At 34.4% G+C, this 25,482-nt stretch overlaps 1 protein-coding gene across 1 annotated transcript; it reads left to right on the top strand.

Moving 5' to 3' along the window:
- On the top strand, window positions 1-25,093 carry LOC136806736 (telomerase protein component 1-like). Its single transcript, XM_067063324.1, has 19 exons — window positions 1-219; window positions 2,487-2,645; window positions 3,954-4,207; window positions 8,088-8,248; window positions 10,931-11,072; window positions 12,021-12,227; window positions 12,615-12,883; window positions 13,427-13,627; window positions 14,057-14,644; window positions 15,182-16,008; window positions 16,448-16,703; window positions 16,939-17,036; window positions 17,916-18,099; window positions 19,582-19,658; window positions 20,435-20,595; window positions 21,008-21,281; window positions 21,522-21,648; window positions 23,353-23,526; window positions 24,541-25,093. Exons 1-19 carry the CDS (start codon window positions 64-66, stop codon window positions 24,780-24,782), a joined length of 4,557 nt encoding a protein of 1,518 aa, XP_066919425.1. The 5' UTR covers window positions 1-63; the 3' UTR covers window positions 24,783-25,093.
- The last annotated feature ends 389 nt before the right edge of the window (window positions 25,094-25,482 follow it).

Here is a 25,482-nt window from a genome sequence, read left to right as displayed (position 1 = left end):
TTACTTAACATAGACATCCATTGAAGGGATTAGATATTTAACCACGAGTTTTTCATTTGAAAAATGGGTTCCATTGTTTCGAGTAATAAGAAGAAATGCCAGTCAGCACTTTTAAACCCTGGAGAAAGTCTTTCTGACAGGAGATTTACCAACACTGGATCTTCCTCCAACAATCATCAACAAACAGGCGAAGAATTGACAGCTCCTGCTAATCAACCGGTACGCGTTTTTTTTCTGAGAACGTCCAAAATTTCTGAAGCCTTGTAACTGTTCTGAGTTTTAAGGCTAGAAATGTTCTTAACTTGATTTTATTTTTACTCTTCTGTGAGTTTTATTTTTGTCCATTTATCTAAAAGAATTGGCTGTTTTAGAATCCACAAAGCCTTAACCCTATTCGTTCTAGGGGGGGGGGCTGTTCCTGTTCGGAGGTCAAATTATTGGTAATAGCTCCTGAAATAATATAGCTTTTGCCATGAAATTTTCTGTAAATTCCTAACTTTTATTTAGCTTCAAAATAAAAAAGAATTGACTTCTAAAAAATTTCACACCTTGAGCATGATGACATTTCTGACAGTAGGGTGTCATAAAAATTGACACTTTTCCAATACAAATTTATGATTCATGTCAAATATATATCGTTTAAACCGTAATTTATTGAATATTTAGGATAAAATAAGCCTTTTAAACTCAGGCAACTTTTTTTTAAAGCCTTTGTTAGAATACAATAGCTATTTATGAGAACAAAGGAAATTTTCGGTTTTTGCTCACTTTGGGCATGATGGGTGACGTCATCAAAAAAACTTTTTGTCAAAAGTTACCTTATGTGACAAGGATCTTATGTGCCAAATTTCATCCAAAAAGACCCACTAGATCAAAAGTTAAGGGGTGGTACAGGAAAAGCCCCCCCCCTAGGTTTGGACCACCCCTAAAAGCCTAGGTTGAATAGGGTTAAAATGTTCTTAACTTGTTCTTAATATACGTTTTTTTATTAGAACGTGTAAAATTTGCGAAGCCTTCAGATGTTCTTAACTTTTTGAGTTTCAAGCCTAAAAATGTTCTTAACATGTTGTTATTTTCCCTATTCTTTATGTATTTTTGTCCATTTTCCTAAGAAATTGGCTTTTTTAGAGTCTGCAAAGCCTTTAAAATGTTCTTAACTCATTCTTACCATTCTTGCCATTCTTGCCATTGAAGCTTTATGTTCTTACATAGTTTTTTATTATGAAAAAAACGTGTATCATGGTTAACTGAAGACTTGTTAAAAAAAGTGTTTTTTAGGCATGATGGTATGAAATATAATTTCAAAAAGCGTGCTACGTGATTGATAGAACTCCTTTGGTGTGATAGTGATATACTTCGAAAGGGACATACATATGTCGACCCTTGAAGCTTGAGGGGACTCAGTCTGAATCGCAGACCTCCATAGATATACTTCCTATATACGTCATCTATTTAAGAAACCGTTTTTGCTAGAGGATCAGGCAGAGAGACATCAAATACCATTTTGGACATCTTTGGTAAGACCTGGCTGGGGGTTAAACCCACAACCTTGCGCACCGTAGTCGGATGCTCTACCATTGCACTACCGTCGCTAGGGGACTAGGTTAGATTTTCCAGGAATGATTGATGCCAAATGTCTGAAGTCATTGTATTACTCATAGACTTACTCATAGACCCAGAACTTTCAATCTTTCTTAAGGGCTCTGACCATAGTCCAAAAATTGATTTTGGTATTTGAACATAACAGTTATATTTCAGGTTCCTTAACACTTTTAACAAAGAATTGCCTTTATAAATTGCTTTTTAATCGAAAGAGTAATTAAGAATTTAATTGCAAAAAGGATGTTATGAACTTTAAAAAGATGTTAATAATATGTTACATCACCCTCTTTTACAAAAAGTGCTTAGTTTTAATGGGTAATTAACTTTTTTGTTTCAAAATTTCTTTACACTGTCCGCAAAGAATTGAACTATTTTAAATTTTGCGGAACATTTTTCTAAAACGATGTGTCAAAAGTTATGAATGTTTTTTTAAGCAAAATCCAGATGAAAAATTGATGAAAACCACTATTTTGAAGATTTCGAGACAAAGAAGCATTTACAAAAATTTTCGGTATTTTGTTCGGCAAAAGATACACCATCTACTGCGAAAATGTTTTCAAAATGTTTTTTCTTCGCCGAAACTAAGCTCTTCCAAGTTGAAATACTCTTCCTCGCAAAAGTCTTCATTTTCTTCTTCGTCAAATTTTTTCAATGCAATTTTTGAATTTTCAGATTCAGGAATAGTTTGTCTAACAGAAAATGTATAACATGCCATAGTTTTGTTGGTTACATCAGTCAGAAAACACATTTTAAACACGGCAATTATGAAAAATTCACTGTGGTCAGAGCCCTTTTAAGTAGCTCGCAAACCCACTCTGATCATGCTTTAATGGCCATCAAGTGCAAAAGAAAACCTGGTTAATTTAACCTTACACGTTCCCTAGGTAGAAGAAATTTCATTGGACGAATGGTTATCTCAAAATTTGATTCACCACGAAGCAATAAAAGAGAAAGCAAAAGAACGTCAAGTTGGAACTTGGATTGAAATCCGACTTTTCATTTCGTCTACTTTCATTGATACACATTCTGAAAGAGATATCTTGGTATGTAAACAAACTAATTTGAACAAATATGAAAATATTGATCATATCTTAACCCTTCTCATACTAGCCTTTTTTCAGTGGTTCAGAACCAGGTTCAGGTTCGGGTTCAGGTTTTTTCCTACATGTGCAACCCTAGACAACCATTTAACTTTTAATCTAACACCCTCTTCTCATAGACCCTGTAGGTTTTTTACAGCCAGTGGGAGTAAAAATAACGGATTGAAACTCGATGGGGATCGATATTCCCATAATTTTTATGACCGGGGATTTAATTTCTTTTGTTTTTAAGTCAGTAAATTCAGTGACGATGGAAAAAATAGCATAATATTTTACAGTGAGGATTGGTTTATTTGATTATTTTCAGTGGAGCAAAAAATTGGAGGATAATTTTTAATTTTTTCAGTAAGAAGGGTTCCCAGTGCAGTGGGTTTGTGAGAAGGGGATGCAATCTAGTTGGTATATTTGAATGAAATTTGGCTCTCAAGATCCTCCTCATGTTAGCACATTTATTGATAACGAAAATTGATTCAATTTTGAACGAGCTAAATAAAAGTTTACACCTCCATGATTTCAGGAGCTATTAACATTATTATTCCAAACGAAAAAAAACCCCACCTCTTCTAGTACGAATCATTTGTTAGTTTTTTTAAACACTAGGACCACTTCATCAAATTAATGAGGTAGGTATATGATATACTCACAATAGAATCGGTACACCCACTTTGGGCTATGCGTTCTTAGTTACCCTGAGTATCAGAGGTTGGGAATATTTCATTCTCTGAGGACCAATAATAGAAATTTTATCGCGCATGTGTCAATCTAATCACTGTAGAAAAAATCAAAGATGAAGAGCAAATATTACCATATTAATGTCTAGCAGACTGTATCAGTATGCAATTAACTATTTACGAATTCCCCAGAAACCTCCAAGTGTAAGTGAAATGAGTTTCTTTCAAAAGAAATCTTTTACATGATCCCCAAATGTATAACAGTAATTACTAAACTTTTAATTATGGAAATGTCACTTTAATTGAATCGAATTAATAGACAGACTTTAAGTTATCATTGACTCTTTTTAAAAAGCATCGATTACATTTTTGAGTTGTGTTTTCAACAACTGGAATAAAAATATCAACTTTGAACTTCATCCAAGATCTTGGATGGTCGTCATGGTTACTTTTCTCTTCGTTGATTGCGCGCTGAATAGAATCTGGATTGGTCGTCACAGCGTCGACATATGATTTCGACCTGTGCTTTTCACGATAGTTCTTAGTCGCAAATCACAAGTTTTACAATTGTTTTCCAAAGGTACAACGTGTCATTCCAAGCATCAATCGAAAATTAACTTCCAAATTCATTCGAGTTATACCAGTTGATCTTCGATGGGGAGTTTTAGCTGACGAGAGCAAAAATTGCGAAGAAATCCAAAAAACTTGTTTGAATCAGATTGATAAATGTCGGGACGATATCGTGTACATGCCATGGTTTTTGGGACTTCGAACAGATCGATATGGTTGGGTGCAGGATAAGTTTTTACCAGAAAATGGTTTTGAGCAGCCTCAGTAAGTAGAGCATGACTCTTGCTAAAAGAAAATTCATTTTTCTCCTTATTGAGCCTTTGCGAAATCTGATTTATAGTGTTTTCCTTCACCGCTCTTGTGAAACTACAAAGCATTCCTGCCCACATCCCTGTTGGGAATTTACGCATATTGGTAAAAACATAGTACGTATAAGAAAGCCGCGGCTGGGATGAAAACATCTGAATTTCTGTTGTTCTATCTCTGTCGTATTTGATGACTATTTGTTGTTCAAGAAATCAGTAATGTAGCATCTTTAATGGTAAATTTTATTGGTTTGTCGTTACTACTTAAAATTCTCAGTGCGTTTTAGACATTAATGATATGCCGTTGATAATACACTTGCATTATAAAATCATTTTGCAGGAAAGATCATTGTAACCATGCTCGCCCTACGATTAAAAAAATTACGAGGTATGCATGCTCATAATCTCATATATCGTGCATTTTTAATGAGCTCTTTTGTTGATAGGTGAAATCTTATTGGCTAACTTAAGTGTTGGAAATAAGATGAGACGAGATTTATTGTTTCTGACATTGGTGTAAGAAAATATTTGGATTAAAAAAAGGCCTGTAAACTTTGCAATCCTTCATCAAAGGACAAAATTTTTCGATCAACATTTTCTTCAAGGTGAACTCTATTGCTTAATACTTTCCTCCAACAACCTCCAGCGACTTTTTGTCTACAAATTGGGTCTGAAATTGTGTGTGCTTATACATAACTTTTTATTTTCTGGCTGGAGAAAATATCTTTTCAAAACAATATTTAATGGATGACAAAATTGAACGCAAACTTATTTCGTGGAGCTAAACTTTATTTTATTTTCGTATATTAGAAGGCTAGAAATCTTCGATGCTGATACTGATAGTAAGAATGTTCAGATCAGAGCAAACTTGAGTTCTACTAAAAAGTCGTATTTCTTCGGGCGAGCCTAGAATTTCTTTTGATTTATTACATAAAAGAAATCAAAAGACTTTAACGACCAATTACCGACAAATTCATCTCCTGTCTTTCTTTATACCTCTATGGAAAGATCAACATTAAGAAATTTAAACAAGCACAAGATGGCTGGGCTGAAAGAACTCAAAAATTAATAAAGTGCCTCGAAATGCCTTTACTCTTAGGTGCCAAATAAACGCCCCCCCCGCTTGTTAATTTTTCGATTTTTTTCCAACCCCCCGGACCTTATTAGGACCCCCCCCCCGTTTATTAATTTTTGAAAAAATTCCCAGCTACAAAAAGGAAAATTCCTTGTTTTACTCTAAAAAGCCTAAATTTAGTCTATTTTGACCCTTTTTAGGGTTTTTAAAGGTCCATTTTCCAACCCCCCGGTAATTAGGTCCCCCCCGTTTATTTAATTTGAAAAACTTTTTTAACCCCCCCCCCCCCGTTTATTTGGCACCTAAGAGTACAACATTTCAGTGAAATTTTTTTAGAAATCAATGAAATAGTACATCAAGATAATTCTGTGAAGATTTAAAGCCAGCACCTTCAAAATTTATCATTCAAACTGACAGGAAAGTTGTCATCTTGAATATAGTTCTTATAATTTTAATTTTGGCGAAAAACTGTCCAAAATCAGTTCAAGTGTTCTATTGGGTACAGATTCAAAGATATCTAGCAATAAAAAAACTTTTTGTGAAGATAAATAAGAAAGAAATTTCAAAAATTATCAACCGATGATAAACTGACAATCTTGATGTTCTTATAAAGCTCGGAGACAGAGATAGATAGCAACTAACTGAAAAGACAATACGGGACATATTCCAGCTGCGGCTTTCTTATAGTGTGGTAAAAACAAGGGTGGACTCTTTAGAGCAGAGCGTGACATGCACAGAATACCATGTACATAACCGTTTGGCTTTCTCTGAAATCAACCTGTGAGGAATGACTATAAGAATCTTATTGCCGACCCATATCAGCGTTTTGATTGGTCGAGAGCATCGAGATATTTGCGATATTTCATATTTCTTTAGTCTGGAAATATGACCGCGTTGACTTTTGGGGGACTGGGTAAGCGGCGGGAGAAAAATCAAAACAAAACAGCCGAAAAGAACTGACTTTCGGAGGAGAAACTGGCTTGGGAATCAAAGGGAAAAACGCAACAAAAATATGTTTAACTTTTACTTTGGAGTTCTTTCATAAAAGACACTAAAATCAAATCTGATGAACTAAGAATTTATTATTATAAAACTACTTGACACGACCCAAATATTTTCAACTTTTGGCAAATTTGTGATAACCAAACAGTTTTTTATCAATGCATACGAAAAAAACTTGAGATTCTTGAATATTTGCCAATAAAATTTCCCATAACATAACATAACAAGGAAAGTGAAATGTCTTGTATTAAACCAAATGACGAGTGATTTTTATAAAAGTTCTCTCCTAATTCTCGTTCTCGACAACAACGTAGTCTACGACTATATACGTCCTTGACTTTTCAACTCAACAATCATTACATCTTCCTTCTAAAATTCGAAACATTTAGAGCTTGAAGATAATCAAAAAAGTATCCAAATTGTATTGCTGTTGAAAAAATGTTGTTCTTTAACCATTATTACAAGCATACATTTCCATCGTGGGACTCCTTTCCTCTGCTATTCTTTCCCATGGCCATGTCATCGAAACAAAAACATAGAAAAAGACTGAATGTTATCAATCTGATTAATCCAGTGATGGAGGGTTTGTCCTCTATCGAAACAATACTGTACATCATCTGCATTTTGAATTATCAATCTAGAAACTTTCAAATACATCTCTGAAATATCTGCAACTCTTCAAAACAAAACTTCTGGATCGAAAATGATCGAAAAAGTTTTGTTTTTGTGTGAATATTTTCGGCGGGAAGTTATCGAATGTTTTTGTTCGAATCTAGCGTTCGAATTAGATTTTCGAATAAAAACATTCGAAACTACACAGAAGCAGAAGAGGGCGGAAGTAAGTTTTAAAACAAAAAGAGGACAATTTTTTGAGTCGACAATAAATTAGTTATCACACGACTTCTCGTGCAATACTCGATATTTTACTCGTTCCGAGATTTTACTGATATTTTTCCTCGCTTAAAGGCTCGGAAAAATATTACGTAAAAATCTCGGAACTCGTAAAATATTTCTCGTATTGCACTCGAAGTCATGCGATAACTAGTACATATCGCGCACGTGACGGTGATATAAATTCTACTAATACACCTTTTCGAACGGAGCCGCCAATTACCACGCGGGATTCTTTTGTCCGTTTTATCCCACTAAAACCCTTCAAGTCCTTTTTTCGCACCTATAGACAATAGAAAAATGTGTCAAAATAGAAAAAAGGATTGGATCGAGTTTAGGGGGATGATTAAATAATTAAGTGACACGCGCCTGATCGCGCGACTACGGTCGAAAAGGTGTATTGTTTGTTCAGAGTAAACAAGGTATGACGCATATGAGCATATGTTTGTTTCTGATACGATTATATCATGTCCATCATAAAATTATCATTACCGAAACCGCTCGTTTATTCTCTAGATGTTGATGGACAGAGTCGATATTTTATGCGGATGATAATTTAGGACTTTTGAATAGTCTTTCGACTACTTTCTTGAGGTCCACGGTCATCTGACTCTCTCAACTTCAGCAATGTCAAAGTCATTTACAACACTTCTTGATTTTACTGATTGACATGATACAATCGTATCAGAAAGAAAAATATGCCAATATGGTGTCCCTTTTCATTCTAATTCGATTGTATCATGTGCATTATAGTAAAATCTGAAAGTATCGACTCTGTTTATTAAAATCTAGAGATTGAATAAGCGCAGCCTCGTACTGTATTTTGGTTATTTTGGTAACCTCTGATTTCTCAAGATATTCCGATTTTCAGATTATACGACTGGATTGAAAGATTCGACAGTTACGGCAAAAAAGTCAGCATCACATCTCTAGAAGCAATCCAAGCTTCGCAATCTGGCAAAATCAAACGCAAATCGCCCACTGTTTTTTTCTACAAAAGAAATATGATGGATTTACCTAATGAGCCAAAAGGTGAGTTTGTTGGAAATATAATATATTTGCATTCTTATATTTTCAGTTAAATGATGTTGTATGTCGTTAAATTTAGTTTTCTCAAGTGACTTATTTTAACATCTATTGTGTAAATGTCATTATAAAGACACGGTGAATCGATATCATACTCCTTATCACAGACTTATTTAGACCCCTGCTCATCCGTAAAATGTGCCAAAGAAATCGTCTTCCCCAGTGAGAAAATTTCCCACAAATTTCAACCCTTTTATCCTCGTCACCACTGTAAAACATAGAATTTTATGAGTTATGATAAAGAGTTGACACAATATCTATGTTTCATGGTGCTCAGGCACCAATCATCATCATCAGTGAATTCTGTGAGTTATAGATAATAAATCTTCAATTTAGAAAAGCAAGAAACTTTTTCATTCCCATTTTTATTCAATTCAGTCTCTGCACTTTATCCCCGCTGGCTAATATAATATTTTCACCTGGTCAGTGAGACAGGAGTGTATTTATGTTCTAATTTTAAAATTTCAAATTAATGTAAAGCTTTTGGTAAGATTGATATAATTTGCTTACTCATCAATTTTAATTTACAAGCTTTTTCGAATTTGATTGACACGGATGTGGAGCAAGATGCTCAGAAAGAGAGAAAGAATAACTTTTTTGTTTACATCAGCATCCTGTGATAAATATGTGTCTGATATGAGACGGTAACACTTATGTAAAAATAAAACCTTTATGTGACACTAGAAAACTTACTCTATATCTATTATTATTGCCGACCCAAAAAAATGTAAGCATTTTGATTGGTCGAGAACATATAACAATAATTGTGATATTTCATATTTCTCTAGTCTGCAAATATGACCGCGTTGACTTTTGGGGGACTGGGTAAACGAAGGGAGAAAAATCAAAACAAAGAACTGACTGGGAGTCAAAGGGAGAAATGCAACAAAAATATTTTTAGATTAACTTTTACTTTGGAGCGCTTCCATAAAAGACACTAAAATCAAATGTGATGAACTTAAAAGAAATTATTATAAAACTACTTGAGACGACCCAAATATTTTCAGTTTTTGGTAAATTCGCCCGTGTGATAACCAAACAGTTACCAATTATACCAATTGCCAATAATATGTCTCATAAGAAGGGAAACTTAATTGGTCCAGCGCGCAGCAGAATGGACCTTTAAAAAGCAACTGATCGAAAAGATTTTGTCTTTGTCGAGGCCTGTGCGCGCAATAAATTAACAAGTCCAGGCTAAACCAACCGCCGATCTAGAATTTTTGCCCCGCCTACCCGCGCGATGTTTGACCTATGTTTTGGATTGAATTGGTAGTAGAGTCAAATTTCCCGGTTAGATGAAAGGGTTGTTTCAGGTAGGGTTAGGGCTAGGGTTGGGGATGGGAGTTAACCCCTGGTTAGGGTTTTAGCCCCCGGGTAGAGTTTGGAGTAAATATCATGTTTATAAAGTACTTTGAACTCCTTAATGTAGTTGTGATTCGATGGCCGAGTGGTTAAGGCGCTGGCGTTCTGAACATAGATACTTTGTATATAGTGGGTTCGAATCCCATCAGCGGCAAAAGTTTCGAAATTTTGGGAAATGCATCAAAAACTTTCAAAACTTAGCAGTACGAAAATAGAAGCTCAGAGTGGAGGATGGGAAGGAAATTTCTTTGCGTCACTTAAGGGCTCTGACCATAGTCAGAAAATCGATTTTAGTATCTGAACATAAAAGTTATGTTTTAAATTCTTTAACACTTTTAACAAAGAATCGCCTTTATAAATTGCTTTTTAATCAAACCCCTTAAGAGTAATTAAGAACCTAATTGCAAAAATGACGTTATGAGCTTTAAAAAGACGTTAATAATATGTTGCATCACCTTCTTTTATAAAAAGTGCTAAGTTTTAATAGGTAATTAACCTTTTTGTTTCGAACTTTTTTCAAACTTTCCGCAAAGAATTGAACTATTTTAAATTTTGCGGAAAATTTTTCTAAAAAGATGTGTCAAAAGTTATGAATGTATTTTTAAGAAAAATCCATATGAAAAATTGATGAATCACTATTTTGAAGATTTCGAGACAAAAAAGCATTTACAAAAATTTTCGGTATTTTGTTCGGTAAAAGATACACCATCTACTGCGAAAATTTTTTCAAAATGTTTTTTCTTCGCCGAAACTAAGCTCTTCAAAGTTGAAATACTCTTCCTCGCAAAAGTCTTCATTTTCTTCTTCATCAAATTTTTTCAATGCAATTTTTGAGTTTTCAGATTCAGGAATAGTTTGTCTAACAGAAAATGTATAACATGCCATAGTTTTGTTGGTTACATCAGTCAGAAAACACATTTTAAACACGGCAATTTTGAAAAATTCACTATGGTCAGAGCCCTTAAGGAACCCGTTACGAACGACATTCGGTTATTGCCACGTCAGCTGGCCGCTCCGGCTTCTTGTGTCTTGTATTAAACCATATGACGAGCGATCTTTATAAAAGTTCTCTCCCAATTCTCAACAAAAATACTTCCTTGACTTTGAAGCATCAATTCTTCAACAATCATTTCTTCCTTCTAAAATTCGAAACGTTTACAGCTTGACGATAAACTCGATATTTTACCCGTTTCGAGATTTTTCCGTAATATTTTTCCGAGGAAAAAGATCGGTAAAATCTCGGAACATATTTCCTTCATTTTTAAGGTGTAAAATTCCCAGAAGAATTTCGATGGATTTTTGAATTTGAGTATGTGGAAAAAGAGATGGAAGATCTGCAATTGAAATTCCAATACAACGTGAATAAAAATGCTTCTGCTTATAAAAAGGATAGAGATGCTTTGAACGAGTAAGTATTGTGAGGTAGCCTGCGTAAACCGAGGGGCAAATCACTAAAATAAATTTCGTACGCAATTTTATGAATCAAAAATAAATCAAAAATAAAAAATAAATAAAAAATAAATAAAAAACCTTTCGAAAAAAATTGACTTTTCAACTTTTTAAATTTTTTGGCACTTATTTTGATTATCAGTTCGTTGTAATTTGAAAAAATGCTTCCATAAAATTACTCCTATTCATAAATTAGAGATAAATCTAAAATAATTCAAAAATAAATCATAAATAAATCATAAATCAAAAATAAATCAGAAATAAATAAAAAATAAATAAAAAATCTTTCGAAAAAAATTGACTTTTCAACTTTTTAAAAAATTTTGACACTTATTTTGATTATCAGTTCGTTGTAATTTGAAAAAATGCATCCATAAAATTACTCCTATTCATAAATTAGAGATAAATCTAAAATAATTCAAAAATAAATCATAAATAAATCATAAATCAAAAATAAATCAGAAATAAATCAGAAATAAAAAATAATTCATAAATCAAAAGTAAATCTAAAATAAATCATAAATCAAAAATAAATCATAAATCAAAAGTAAATCATAAATCTCGCACACCATTTTTCGAGTGATTTGCCCCCCCCCCTGCCCTCGGTGTAAACCTTTTTTATAAGAATACCAAAACCTTTTAAACCTTCTGATGTTCTTAATTTTTTAAGTTTGAAGCCTAAAATTGTTCTTAGAAAGTTCGTTTTTTTTTACCATTTTGTGGGTATTTTTACATAATTTCCAGATTGTTTTAAGTCCTCGCTCTTAACTTTCGGTCGGGGTTGGGATGGTGAAATTTGTCGCTCTTTTTTAATGTTGCAAAATAGGCACTTTCTCCCCTTCATATACATAACATATATTGTTAGCTCTGAAATCCAAATCTTCAAATTTGTTGATTCTTTTTTTAGGTTTATCCAGGGTCATCCAGAGATAAAATGGTCAGAGTACAGCGCTCAATATTGTGACGCAAAAATAACCTTAAAAAGAGAAAATGCCAGAAGTTTTGGAGTTGGTTACGTGAAGAAATTGGAAGATTTTGAAAAACAGGTCGAGGAAGATTTAATGGAGTCAATTTTATCGAATTATTCTTCGATTGATACGACACAAGTTGACAAGTACGTGTTTTCTTTGGATCGAATTAAATATACACTCCTCATTTTTTACAGTCTAAAAGTTTTTTTTCTAATAATTTCTAATTTTGATAATTTTTCGAATGCTAAATTCCTTGATAAATAGTTATAATCTTCTAAATTTAAACCACAGCACACTCTACACGAAGTTTATTTTTTTCTTCTTCATTTTTCATCTTCATTTTGCACTTTTTTGTTGTTTTCAATTTGGTAATATTCCACTCGTGAATATCTTTCCAACATTTAATTGGATAATATAAAAAGTTACTTTTTTGGTTCCCCTGCAAAATATATCGAGATACTTACAAGAGAATTTAAAAACACAATTCATTCCAATTCAAATAATTTTTATTTTTATCATTTTTTCTATAGTTACGCACTAGAATCAATACAACATAGAAACGCCGTAAAATTAAAGGCTGCTACATTTGTTGGTCGTAAAGGTCTTGTTAACAAAGCATATCAACACTGTCTTACTAGCGGTTACCCAAACACACTGATTTTACATGGTGAACCGGGGTGTGGAAAATCTGGTTTGTTGGCAAAAATTGCAGTCGATTGTATGAGTCGAGTAGAAAAGACAAACGACTTTTTGTTTATCCACGCTGTTGATTCTTGCCCTAGTTCGAGTCTTTTAGAAGGTAAGGTGCTCGTTTTCAGCTCATCCTGTTCGCACGGGAACAAAGACTAGCAAAACATTCGCCTTAAGTTAGATTAGCAAGCGTCTGTCTTTCCTTGGACACAGGAATGCGGGAATAGTGCTATAAAGAGTTCTTATAAAAATAGAAATTTCCGCGGGCGAGTGGTTTGGAAAGACATTGACAATGAAATTGACATTGTATTCAGTGAACATATAGACATAGAGCTCATTGCAAGATTAAGTTGCAGCGAAATACAACGACGTGGTTTAGTAGTCTAGCCTTAGGCTCACCTTTACTTGGTATAGTGTTTTTCAAACTAATATCACAACTTTTTCAAAATAATAATTATTATGCCCCGTTTCGAATTATTTCCCTAATTTGTGAGTAGAATAAAACGATACTATCCTAGAAAGGAGTATTTAGTGATATCCTTCTTGCTTTAGACTAAAAAGTTGAGCCAAGGCTTGTTTATTTTTACATGAACATCTATGGATCAATATTCGAGCGAGGTAATATTTTTAAGGTCAAGAATTTTTCTTTCAGGAATGATGCGAAGACTTCAAATGAATTTGAGAAAATACAGACGAGATAGGGGTGAAACCAAATTGTCCAAAGAATTTACTGGAAATGCTTCAGAATTGAAACAAGAACATCACGAATTTCTGATCGAAAGTGCAAATCAATATCCAGATAAATTATTCGTTATTATTATTGATGCTGTCAATCAATTCCACAGCGGGCTAGGTATGTTTTATGTTTTATGGGGTATATCTCTGCCGAGGTAACCTTGGTATGGACCGAAAACCCCAGAATGTTTGTTAATGTCTCTCTGCTTGAGGTTTAGTAACTAGTAAAAGAGAGGGGTCTAGGGTAAATAGAGAAAGCCAGGGACAAGATTTGTCTTAATTGTCTTCCTTTGGATAGACAATTAACAAAAAGGGAGCCCTCGGATCGCCCTCAACTGCAGTTGCAAAAAGTCTTAGCTACTTAAGTTCAAAGCTAGAAATATTTAAGTGTGAACGTTTTAGAAGAATTTTGAGAGACTCAAATCGGGGATTCATTAAACACTATTTTTTGAGGGTCCAGTAATGTTACAATATCCCAAAAATGCATTGAATTATCACCTAGAAAGCCCTGAAAAATCTAAAATTCCCATAAATCCCTTTTATATAGGCGCTTGGGATATGTGGTGGCTACCGTTAAAAGATGCTCCCAAGAATCTCAAATTCATGATCTCGACATTGAATCAAGAAAATGGGACCTTCCAAAATGCACTCGATGTTTCTCCTGACGCAGAATGTCTTCCTGTTGAAAACATGAGTCATGAAGACTTGAAAGAAATGGTCAGAGAAACATTGGCAAGATTCAACAAGAAGCTAACCGAAAATGAAGACTCGAAAGTTGGCAACCAAATGGAGATAATATTGTCTAAGAGTCAAAGTCCGTTGTACTTAATTGCTGCTTGCGAGGCTTTGAGGAAGTTTGGAATTTTCGAAAAGGTGACACAGTATATTGAGAATCTACCAAACAGCATTACAGATCTGTTTAGCTTCCTCTTAGACGATTGGTCAATAACTTACGGCAAATTATTCGTGCATGACGTAGCAGGATTAATCTGTGTTTCAAAAGATGGCTTGCTAGAGAACCAAATAAATGACCTTCTGCATTACAAAGAACAAAGAGAAAAAGGCGATGGACAATTTTTGTACGATGCAAATTTCCCAAGGATTTATGATTCGATTTCTCATTTCTTAGCAGCCGGTAAGTAATGGAAGTACTGGCAATTAGGAAGATACCTAAAGATAATTGTTAATAATAGGATAAACAATTGCCAGTAGAAAGGTTCAATAATTGGAACACGCTCGGAAAACTAAAGGTTGTCAGAGCGATGAAAACTTAGTTTGTAGTTTGTAGAGACTATGTTGATAAATGTTTGTTTTGAATCAAGAAAGGATTAGTGGCTAGAGATATTAGCCCCTCTCCAATGGTTTACGTGGTGTGGCGTAATAGGGCATTTTTTGGCGTGATATCATGGTGATCTCAAGAGGTATGATACATGATTGATGAGAAATGTGTTTAGTTCAATGACGTGATAGACAGATTAGAATTTTGTTTTTTTGTGTGATCGAAGACTCTGCTTGATAGGCTTTCCCAGCTGGCATAGCACTTTTTTCAACATTTATCTAATGTTCACAATGTCCATATAACGTTAGATGAACGTTGCAAAAATGTTGTGTGTTAGCAGGATTTCAGCTATGGAGCTTTTGCTGTATTCTAAAAAAAGATGCTATATTTTAGGGGGAGGTGGCTATCTTCGATTCTTCCACGACCAGCTCAAATATGCTGTGCGCCAAAAATTTATGACGGAATCCTTCGAGCAGGAAACACACGCGTGTATGAGAGATTTTTTCCAAGACATTATCATCAAGCAATGTTGTGAAACACCTCAAGAGGAACCTCCAGCGTATTTTGATAACATCTTAGAGCAGCTGGTCTACCATCAGCTCAAAGCTCACCAAAACCAAGATACACCTTTGGAAAGCTTGAAAATAAGTCTAAGAAATCTTTACTTCGTTAAAAACCGCATTGTTGCCAAGCAACAGCAAAGCTTAAGCGAGGATTACTCAGTTGCTTTGGCTACTCTCAAAGATACAGAAGACTTAGAGGCTCTCAAACAATGGGCTTCTTTTGTTCAGCTCTACACACCCTACATTCAGGAATTGCCGAATTTTAGCCTCAACATGGCTGTAACACAATTACCCAATTCATTCGTTACTAAAGATACACTTTCCCTAGGGATGGAACCCTTAGTGAAAGGGGAGGCTTACCCTTTATATTGGACCAACATCCCTATGGAAGGGGACTCGATGCTTGTTAAATACCGTAGGGGAGGAGTCTCTTGTGTTTCAGTGAACCCGAAGAGAGATATTGTTGCTATTACTGGTAAATTCACAGCTGTATTTGATATGAATAGTGGAGAAGTAATTCACGATTTCAAGGACATGGGATCTGCTGATTCCATTTCATCGGATGGCAAAACTTTGATACTTGGTGTTGTCGGAACAATATCAAGATACAACATTTCCAAAGGTACTTTGGAAGATGTTGTTCAAATTTTTGAAAAGGTATGTCTCCAAGCTCATTTTAGGCGCCATTTTAATCATCATTATAATCATTTCGTATGCGCTTAAGGGCTCTGGTCATAATGAAAAATCAATTTCAGAATTTGAAGATAAAACCTTATGTTTTCTTTGACATGTTTAAGAACAAACTGCTTTTGAAAAAATGAATTTAAGTAATTACATCATGAGTAATTAAGGAATAAGTGTGGCATATAAAGAAAAAACACTACGGTCAGATCATTTAAGGGTACATAAATGATCTGACCGTAGTGTTTTTTCTTTATATCTCCTATGTACAAAATTTAAGTTTCTGGCTAGTTTTCTCTAACTACTGGCCCATCGCCGGCTGTAAACTCTGTGCATCTACAGTATGTTTTGCTATTTCCAATACTGAATTGATAGGATATCTATACGTTAAATGATTTTTATTGATTTATCTAAGGATTTGTGTACTTCATGGCTTACTTGCACTGGTGATAACCTTCTAGCTTGTTGGAATGAAATTAACATCCATGCACATGTGGATTCAAATGAAAGATACATAGCTACCTGGATTACAGTTCTTGATAACAATTCATTGAAAATCGTCAAAAAATGGTGTACTGAAAAACCTGGGTTTGATTGTTGCTATAATGAACGTTTAAATATGATTTTCTCAGCTCATTTGGGTGGTGATATAATTGGATGGGATCTCCAAGGTGTGTTTTTTATATGATAAAATTTTCCCAGTGGGATACTAGGTTTATGAGGTTACGTCAATAGAAAATAAATAAATATTTTCTTGACGACGACATGATTTGCCGACAAATAGTTTTTGCCGACGAATTTTTTCACTGACGAATCTTCTACCGATAAGGATTTGTCGATTTTAAGAGGTCTTGATAATATCCAATATGTTGCACAACATTTCATTTTTTTCCAATTTTTTTACAGGGAATCAACTTTGTTCGGCTACATGTGATTGTGACGTCATACATTGTCTTTCATTTCATCCAACAGAAAACAAAATCATCTCTGGATCAGACGACTATGTATGTAATTCATGAATAATTTGTCCAATAATCGTCACAATAGATCCAAGTCAAGCCAGCTCCTATTCTTGCCTGAGAAGTTGGACCATGCCAGAGTTAAGATGCCGAAGTTTCTCTCACATTTTTTAGATTCTGAAGTTATATAAAGACGTCGCTGTTTTTGGAAGCTTCAGACATTTTCTCCCATATCCATTTTTGTATTGATGAGCCTCATTGTGTTTTAGTCGAATCATAAAAACTTACAGAGCTTCTTCACCCTTGCCAACCAGCAAATAGTGACCTGAAGCATCTAGGACTGCAACTTGAATAAGGACGTGAAGTAAATCTTAAAATCAAATGTCAAATGTTATCCGATTTTATCTAGATTTATTATCACATGAGCAAATTTGAAATCCAGGAAAGTTTTTGTAAAAAATAACGATATAATTCTTAAGGGATTCATATCATTTAAAACTATTGTTCTCTTCTTTTACTGTCTTTGTCCTGAAGACGATGTCAAAACAGAACTTTCAAGTTGTCTTCAGATTTGAAAACGTCCATTAATTACCTATTAAAATTAACTATTCTCACGAGAAAATTGATAATGAAAAGAATAGAATCAAGCTGCGATCGAGATATCAATCCCAAAGGGCTTTCTTTTTGTTCAATCCTGCCGTACTCTTCAAAAGTCCTAGATCCTTAAGATCACTAATCTTTGATAGGAGATTCTTGAAAGTGGCACCCTAATGGGAGCATTCCTCAATGTCGTTGAAATTTTTTTTAAATTGAATTACAAATTGACCCGCATCGAGTAGCGCTTATTAGGGTACCATTTCAAAGATGGTGGAAAAAACTTGGTCCATAGATATATAGAAATCTTCGAATTCATTTTTCATATAGATCATAAGAGAATGGTCAGTAACCAAGTCATCTGTGGAGCTTTGTAACCAAATTGAAGATAATGATGACATTGACATTAAATCACCTCTTTATAGAGGACACAAGTCTGTGTGTTATGATGATATCGGTGAGAGAATCCTAACAATACAATTTTGTCGAAATGAACTGAGAATCTTTAACATATGTAAGTATGAAATGTAACATAAAAAGTTTGTGACTGCAGTCGAGGGAGACCCGAAGGTTCCCCTCTTTTTTTTAGCTGTCAACTGGAAGGGGAGGGCGTCAATCCTTTTCCTGAATTTCTTCACTTACTTTTGATCCATCTCTTGAGGTCTTCTACCTAGCTAGGATATGAACCAGTAGCGTGGTGGCCCCCTCCCCCAGCGGGGGGGGGGGCTGAAATAAAAAGGGCGTAAAAAAATGCCTCTAATTACTAATTTCGGCGGCCGTACGCTCTTTTTAAACTTATATATGGCCAAAATAAGAGAAAATACCCCCAAATTTTTGTGTTCGCTTAGCTCGCGTAATTCTTTAAAAGATATTTAATTTTCATAAGGGGCGCCAAAATCAAAATCTTATAAAATTGCCTCCCCAGTTTGTCCGAATTTTAGTCATCGATCCACTACGCTACTGATATCAGCCCACAATCTCTTGAACCGTAGACGGGGGTTCTACCTTCATGCTACGGTTGCTAGATGTAAAATGTATCCTTAAGTCTCATATTTGGATAACCATAACCAAAAGCATTACGTCAATATCCTAACACCGAATTTATGAAAATAATTGGGTATTGGTTAGGCTATACTAGCAAACTAGTCTGTTATTTAATAATGTGACAGGGCGAGAATCAGAGGGCGAGCGGGTGTTTGTTAAAATATGAGGTGCTTGGGAGGGCAAGAAAATGTTGGGGAGAGGGCGCTAAATAAAATGCTTTCAGCCAAGTCGTTTTTTATCTAAACTTACCTAGCTTCAATGCTCATTTTGCCGTGTGACGTCGCACGCCCAACTATCATCAGTTCTCCTTAAATGGAGATCATGCTTTAAACATATTAGATCAGAAAAGAATTTGTACCCAATGCAGTAAAAATTTCAGCATTAGTGTCGGTCTACACTGGATGTTGCGCTTGTTATGCGCAGTTTTGTAATTTCTGCGCAGCTTTTTGGCTCATTAAAGAATTATGCCAAAAATGTAATGTCGAGTTATAACTCTTTCAACTCTTAAATTCGACATAACTTATATAAGTGGTTGCATAGTATGAATACATTGCAAAACAGTCATTCATTCTCTTGAAAAGAGTACTGATACTGATTAACGCTATATAATTGACACTATTTTGATTAAGTTAATCCGAGTTGTTCCGAACAAATTGATAAATTTATTAATAAAACTTAAAAACGTAATGCCGAGTTATAACTCTTTCAACTCGGAATTTTGAAATGAATTATTCTAAATAGTCACACATCATGTATACTTTTCAAAAAGTTAATTCATTTTGTAAAAAAGAACTTTGAAAATAATTCAGCCGATTTATTTTAAAATTACAAAAGTGTGCAGTCACTTGATTACAAAAGTGCGCAGCTCAAAAATTACAAAACTGCGCAATAATTACAAAACTGCGCATAACAGCGCTCCATAAAAGTCATTTAATTTTTTATCTACTTTCAGCCGGTGAGCTACTTAAAGAAATGAAAGGTCACGCAGCTAGCATCCAAAATATGTCACTGGTCCCTGGAAAAAATCAGGTAGAGAATTTACCTCGTATCTAAAATTAGACTAATCCAAAATGAATGAATAGTCAGAGCTTTTATTGCAAAAATATAACTAATAAAATCTATTTGTCCGTTAGGCTAGGTCACCTGTTTCAAGTCTAAAAAATAGACAGTAGAATTTGAAAATTTGAAAATTGTTGAAAAAATTGACGTGTTAATAAGAAATGGGCTCATGAATTTCATTGGCCTCCCGCAAGAAGAAATGTTGTTCAGCCATAGTATAAGAAAGCCGCGGCTGGAATGATAACATCTGAATTTCTGTTGTTCTATCTCTGTCGTATTTGATGACTATTTGTTGATCAAGAAATAAGTAATGTAGCATCTTTAATGGTAAATTTTGATGGTTTGTCGTAATACTTACTTCTCAGTGCGTTTTAGACATTAATGATATGCCCTTGATAATACACTTGTATTATAAACTCATTGTAAAGAAAAGATCAACAATAAGAAATTTAAACAAGCACAAAATGGCTGGGACTGAAAGAACTCAAAAATTAATAAAGTGCCTCGAAATGCCTTCACAATATTTCAGTGAAATCTTTTTAGAAATCAATGAAAAAGTACATCAAGTTAATACTGTGAAAATTTCAACCAGCACCTTCAAAATTTATCATTCAAACTGACAGGAAAGTTGTCATCTTGAATATAGTTCTTATAATTTTAATTCTGGCGAAAAACTATTGTTTCCACAAAATACCCCTAAAATATGCAAGAAGAAATGTTGTTCAGCTGACTACTTGTCTTTTAAGGTTTTGTCAAGTGAGTTATATGAGACCATTCTGTGGCAATTACCAGTGACAAAAGAATCAAAGAAAAATACAGTCCCGAAAATGGTGGAAGAAATTGTTAGATGGTGTGCTTTCACTAAAGATGGAACTCAATTTTTAACCCTTGCAGAAGGCTGGTTGAGGTAATATTATTTTCAGTAAATAGAGAGAGATTATTTGCATTCATGTAGGCTAAAATACTATCTGCACTTAAAATTGTTTTTATCATACCTATAAGAATTGCGAATCATATTCGAAAAATGCTTCATTTTAGCAAATTTTTGTGATGTGCTTTTATGTGATTTTGTGACCCTTTTTCATAAAACTTTTGTCACCAAAAGGAAAATTTTTGTTTTCGTGTGCCGTATATATGCTTGCTCACTGAAATTCTGATGTCAAAATTGCCTTTATGAAAAATTTTGGATCTTGCATGCTTAATTTAGCTTTTGCTACGATAGTAGAATCGATGTTAAAAACATCTTATGGTTTGACTCGAAAGCAAAAAATAAACTGAGTGAAATACAAATCTCTAAAAAACAAATTTTCTTTATTTAGACTGTACGATACAGCTACTCTTGAGTTGAAGTTATCCAGAGAAGCAGCAAAGAGCACTGAACTACGAGGCGTCCTCCACCCAGACAGTACACATGTGATTATCTTCAGTAACACAACAAAAATTGCGTGTTTCAAAGTTGCCGAATTAGAACTGGTTTCAGAGTATGAATATTTTACACCGGAAGATAATACCTGTTTATCATTCATGGATTTAGATGACGCTGGCTCAAATTTGATAGTTACTGGGAATCAAGAATACTTAGGTGTAGCAAAGGTACCCTATACAATTACAATTAGCCTATTTCATAGGATTCGTGTGTTTTGAGATACCCTGCAAAATTTATGGATGAGAGCAGTTTTAACGACACTGTAATTATTGTCTTTGTTTTATTACAAGATAATGAATATGTCATAAACGTCTGCACTCCCTCAGACATTTTGCAGGGTATCTCACTTCGCCTATATAAAGGATTACAGAAACAGCAAAATATCAAAATAGCCTTATGTTTTTAAGGTATTGGACGTATCAGATTTGAAAATATTCAAGGAAAAAATGTTGCTCCAAGGGTTCAGTAAACCAATGTATGCTTGTGCTATCAATAAAACTGGAGATTTAGGTTGCGTGTCAGGATATTTTAATGGTAAGCAAAGTTATTTCATAGAATTTGTGTATTTGTTGCCAGATATTTTTTATTCAATTTTATGCAGTATGGGGAAATGCAGATGTGCTGCTTTCTCTTCAAGAGAAGTTGAAAAAATTCATTTTTGTTATCATTCCAATTTGACTTCGGAATTCTAGAACTTTTTCCAATATTTACCAAGATCATTTACAGATCTCCTTCTCACAGACCCGGTAGGATTTTTTTCAGCCAGTGGGATAAAAATAATTGACTGAAACTCGATAGGGATCGATAGTCCCATATTTTTTATGGCTGGGGATTTTAATGCTTTTGTTTTCAAGTCAGAAAATTCAGTGGGGATGTGAAAAATAGCATAATATTGTGCAGTGAGAATTAGTTTATTTGATTATTATCAGTGGGGACAAAAATTGGAGAAAAATTCCCCACCGGAACGATATTTTGGACAATTTTTCCAGTGGAAAGAGTTCCCAGTAGGTCTGTGAGAAAGGGATGTATTTACAAATAGCCCGGGACTTCTTAGTGCTTTTTGATAAACTGGATAGCGCTGATAAATTGGCTAGTGTAATTTGGCCAGCTTGATATTTTGGCTTTGTTTGAGGTGGTTTGGAGAAAAAATAAACAGAAAACCATGACTAATAGACCCACTTTTTTTTAATTTGGAAGGTATTTTTATGGGGTTTGTATACTTTGTTGGGTTTTAGAACATATTTTAGGGGGGGGTACGGGGTTTGCTATTTCCAAAATACCAAATAATTTTGCTAAAATTTCCGAAATTCCGTAAAAAAATACTTGCAATTCCGATACCGATTTTATGGGAATTTTCCTTGTTTTGACTAATTTTTCATGTGTGAATTCCGTAAAGCTTTTTTCATATGTACGTAAATTTTTACTTAAGACCTTAAAGGGTGGGGAATTTCCCTAAGCTTACGTGGTGTTTTAAGGCCTTATGTAAAGTTTGCTAACGCTTAAAAAGTTTTAAACGGAGGGAAAAGTCACGTAAGACCCTACTTAATCAACAAAAACTCTACAGAATGTCGGGGAAATTCCCAAAAGACAGCCTTATGAACGATTTTCCGTAAGGTCTAAAGTAAAATTTTACGTGCATGTGAAAAAAGCTTTAATCAACAAAAACTCTACTTAAAGTCTGGGAGATTCCCAAAAGATAGCTTTACGAACGATTTTCCGTAAGGTCTAAATTAGAATTTTACATGCATGTAAAAAAAGCTTAATAGACCCACTTTTTTTAATTTGGGAGATATTTTTATGGGGTTTGTATACTTTGTTGGGTTTTAGAACATATTTTAGGGGGGGGGGCGTACGGGGTTTGCTATTTCCGAAATACCAAGTAATTTTGCTAAAATTTCCGAAATTCCGTAAAAGAATACTTGCAATTCCGATACCGATTTTATGGGTATTTTTTGTCGTTTTGACTAATTTTTCACCAAATTTCCGAAGAAAAAAGGGTCGATTTCCGCAATTCCGAAATACCGTACGCCCCCCACATTTTATTGTTTTGTTGTTTTGTTGTAGTTTTGAACACGAAAATGAAAGAAATCAAGATGTCGGTTCCTCTAGTCTACTTTTCTGGACTCAGAATCATCAAAATCATCAAAAAGCAAAGTTCAGACAGAAGTAGACTCTTGTCTAATTTACATAATGCTCAAAACATCATTCAAAATATCTTTCTTTTCATTTTATTTCAAGGTTTCATGGCGTTTGATTTGACCAATGGAACAATCAAATATTACGTTCAACGCGCTTACAAAATAATCGGCGGGTTCTTTTCAAATAACTGTCTTTTATATAATGGCAATGACAGTAACCACAATTTCTTTAAATATGATCCGGAATCTGAAAAAGATATTTGTGAATACAAAGGTAAAGTTTCTTAAGTCCAGTGTTTATTAGATTTTACCATTTTTCACGCTGATCAACTTTTTTTTCTTACAGAAAAGTCTGAAAATGTACACAATCAAAAACCATCCCCATAGGACAGTTTTAGCCTGAGAACAATAAAATTTCTATTGCCATTGGGATTTCGGTAAAAACTTTCATCCCCACTGTGGAAGGAAATTCCAAAAGGGCTGTGAGGCAAGGCCGATACTTGTGAAGTTTAGGGAGCCGCCATAAAATCTACTAGAGGGAGTAAGAGGATTTCAGGGGGGGTTCGAAAATTTTTTGCCATCCTTAGGGGGGGGGATGCGAAAGTTTTTTGCAATCCTTAGGAAGAGGGGGTGCGAAATCTTTTTGACACCAGGTTGATTCAAAAATGAAGTCTTTTTTAACCATTTATCAGAGCCTTTTTTGAAAAGTTTTAAATCTTTACACCAATCATCATAATCTATTATTTGTCTTTTTATGCTGCATAAATCTCAATTTCTCAATTTTAGTCTTGTTTTCAATAACTTCCGCACTAACAGTATACACTTAGGGTCACCTAGGAGGTGCATTGTCCCTGCACTGTAGTCATTTTTAAATTTATTTGTGTGATAGGCTTTTTAACAACAAAAATTTTCAGGTTTTAGCAAATTGAGAGGGTTAAACATTTAAAATGTTCTCTGTCAGCACAAACCGGTTGCGCCTTTAGTTATAACACTCACAACGATAAAATTTCCCGAAAAAAACACACAAAAATCAAAGGACTAACTTATGAACAATAGGTCAGGATTGCACGAGGGGGGGGGAGAGTATCTAAGATTTTTTCTTAGGGGGGAGGGTGCGAAAATCTTTTGGCTTGGTTAAGGGGGGTTCGAAAAATTTTTGGACATGTCTAGAGGGATGGTAAGAGATTTTTTTCAAATTTTTGGAAAAATCCCCCCCCTCTAGTAGATAACTTATGACCACTTCCTGACTTCCAAAATTTATAATCTTTCCAATCTTCTCAAACTCTAGGACACACTCGCTTGTGCATGGATGCTACATTTTTAAACGAGGAAAGTCAAGTCATGACAGTATCATTAGATGGGACTTTGAGGATTTTTGACACCGAGACTGGGGAGAATATTTATGGATTTTTCAACCATCGTGCTCAAAGATATACATGCTTAGCCGCTCATCCATCCGAGAAAATATTTCTAGCGGCTAGTGAAAATTCTATGGTGTATGTCCTCAAAACGACCCCAGACTTTGTTTAACGAATAATCTTCCGAAATGGATCAGACTAAAAATATAGTTTAAAGAGAATATCGAGAAATATTTTTGGGAATTTTCTTCAGAATTTTGTGATTCTATTTATTTCACTGTAAGCAGAACATATAAATATTTTATACGAACTTTTAGCGAAATCAGATCAGGGATAAGTAATGGTGGAGCTGGATGGAGGACGATAATTCCTTAGCGGATTGCTTCTTTGTCTTTTCTATTGTAACCTGTTCATCATAATAGAAATCCATCTCTGTCTCCTTGAGTGTCCTGTTTTTATAAGAAAAATGAAACAGGCAAAGTAGTCATGCAGTACGTCTGCACATGTTTTTCTATGATGTTCCCGCTTTTCATCAAAATAATATTTTCAGAAGATACCCCAAAAGCTTCCTTATAAATGAAATCTAATTTTATCAGCGTGTGTTATGAATTTGAGAAGCTTTCATGATTCCTCTTTAAAAATTTCGGATGTAAAATTAAATAATTTGACAAATATTGTTTCAATTGACTTGAAATTTTATCGATAACCAGACGGGATTCGGGATTTTAAGAACAGCTTATAAACATTTGAACCCTGAAAATTTACTCGTTCTTAATAAAAGGCGTCTGTGCTTCAAGTTTAACCTTAAACGATAAAAAAGGCTCGTAAGGTGTACGGTCAAATTAGACTATGCATCATTGGATAAAGTGGGC

The sequence above is a fragment of the Clytia hemisphaerica genome, unplaced genomic scaffold (genome assembly GCF_902728285.1).
Source record: "Clytia hemisphaerica strain Z4C2 unplaced genomic scaffold, Clytia hemisphaerica genome assembly, whole genome shotgun sequence".
NCBI lineage: Eukaryota > Metazoa > Cnidaria > Hydrozoa > Leptothecata > Clytiidae > Clytia > Clytia hemisphaerica.
This window is presented reverse-complemented; position numbering and strand designations above follow the sequence as displayed.

What these genes read in the sequence shown, in the direction of transcription:
- LOC136806736 (XM_067063324.1), top strand. Translation starts at nt 64, where the DNA reads ATGGGTTCCATTGTTTCGAGTAATAAGAAGAAATGCCAGTCAGCACTT. An exon ending in ATTCTGAAAGAGATATCTTG is followed by an intron (nt 2,646 to 3,953) that starts GTATGTAAACAA and finishes TGTTTTCCAAAG; the next exon opens with GTACAACGTGTCATTCCAAG. An exon ending in CTTGCAGAAGGCTGGTTGAG is followed by an intron (nt 20,596 to 21,007) that starts GTAATATTATTT and finishes TTCTTTATTTAG; the next exon opens with ACTGTACGATACAGCTACTC.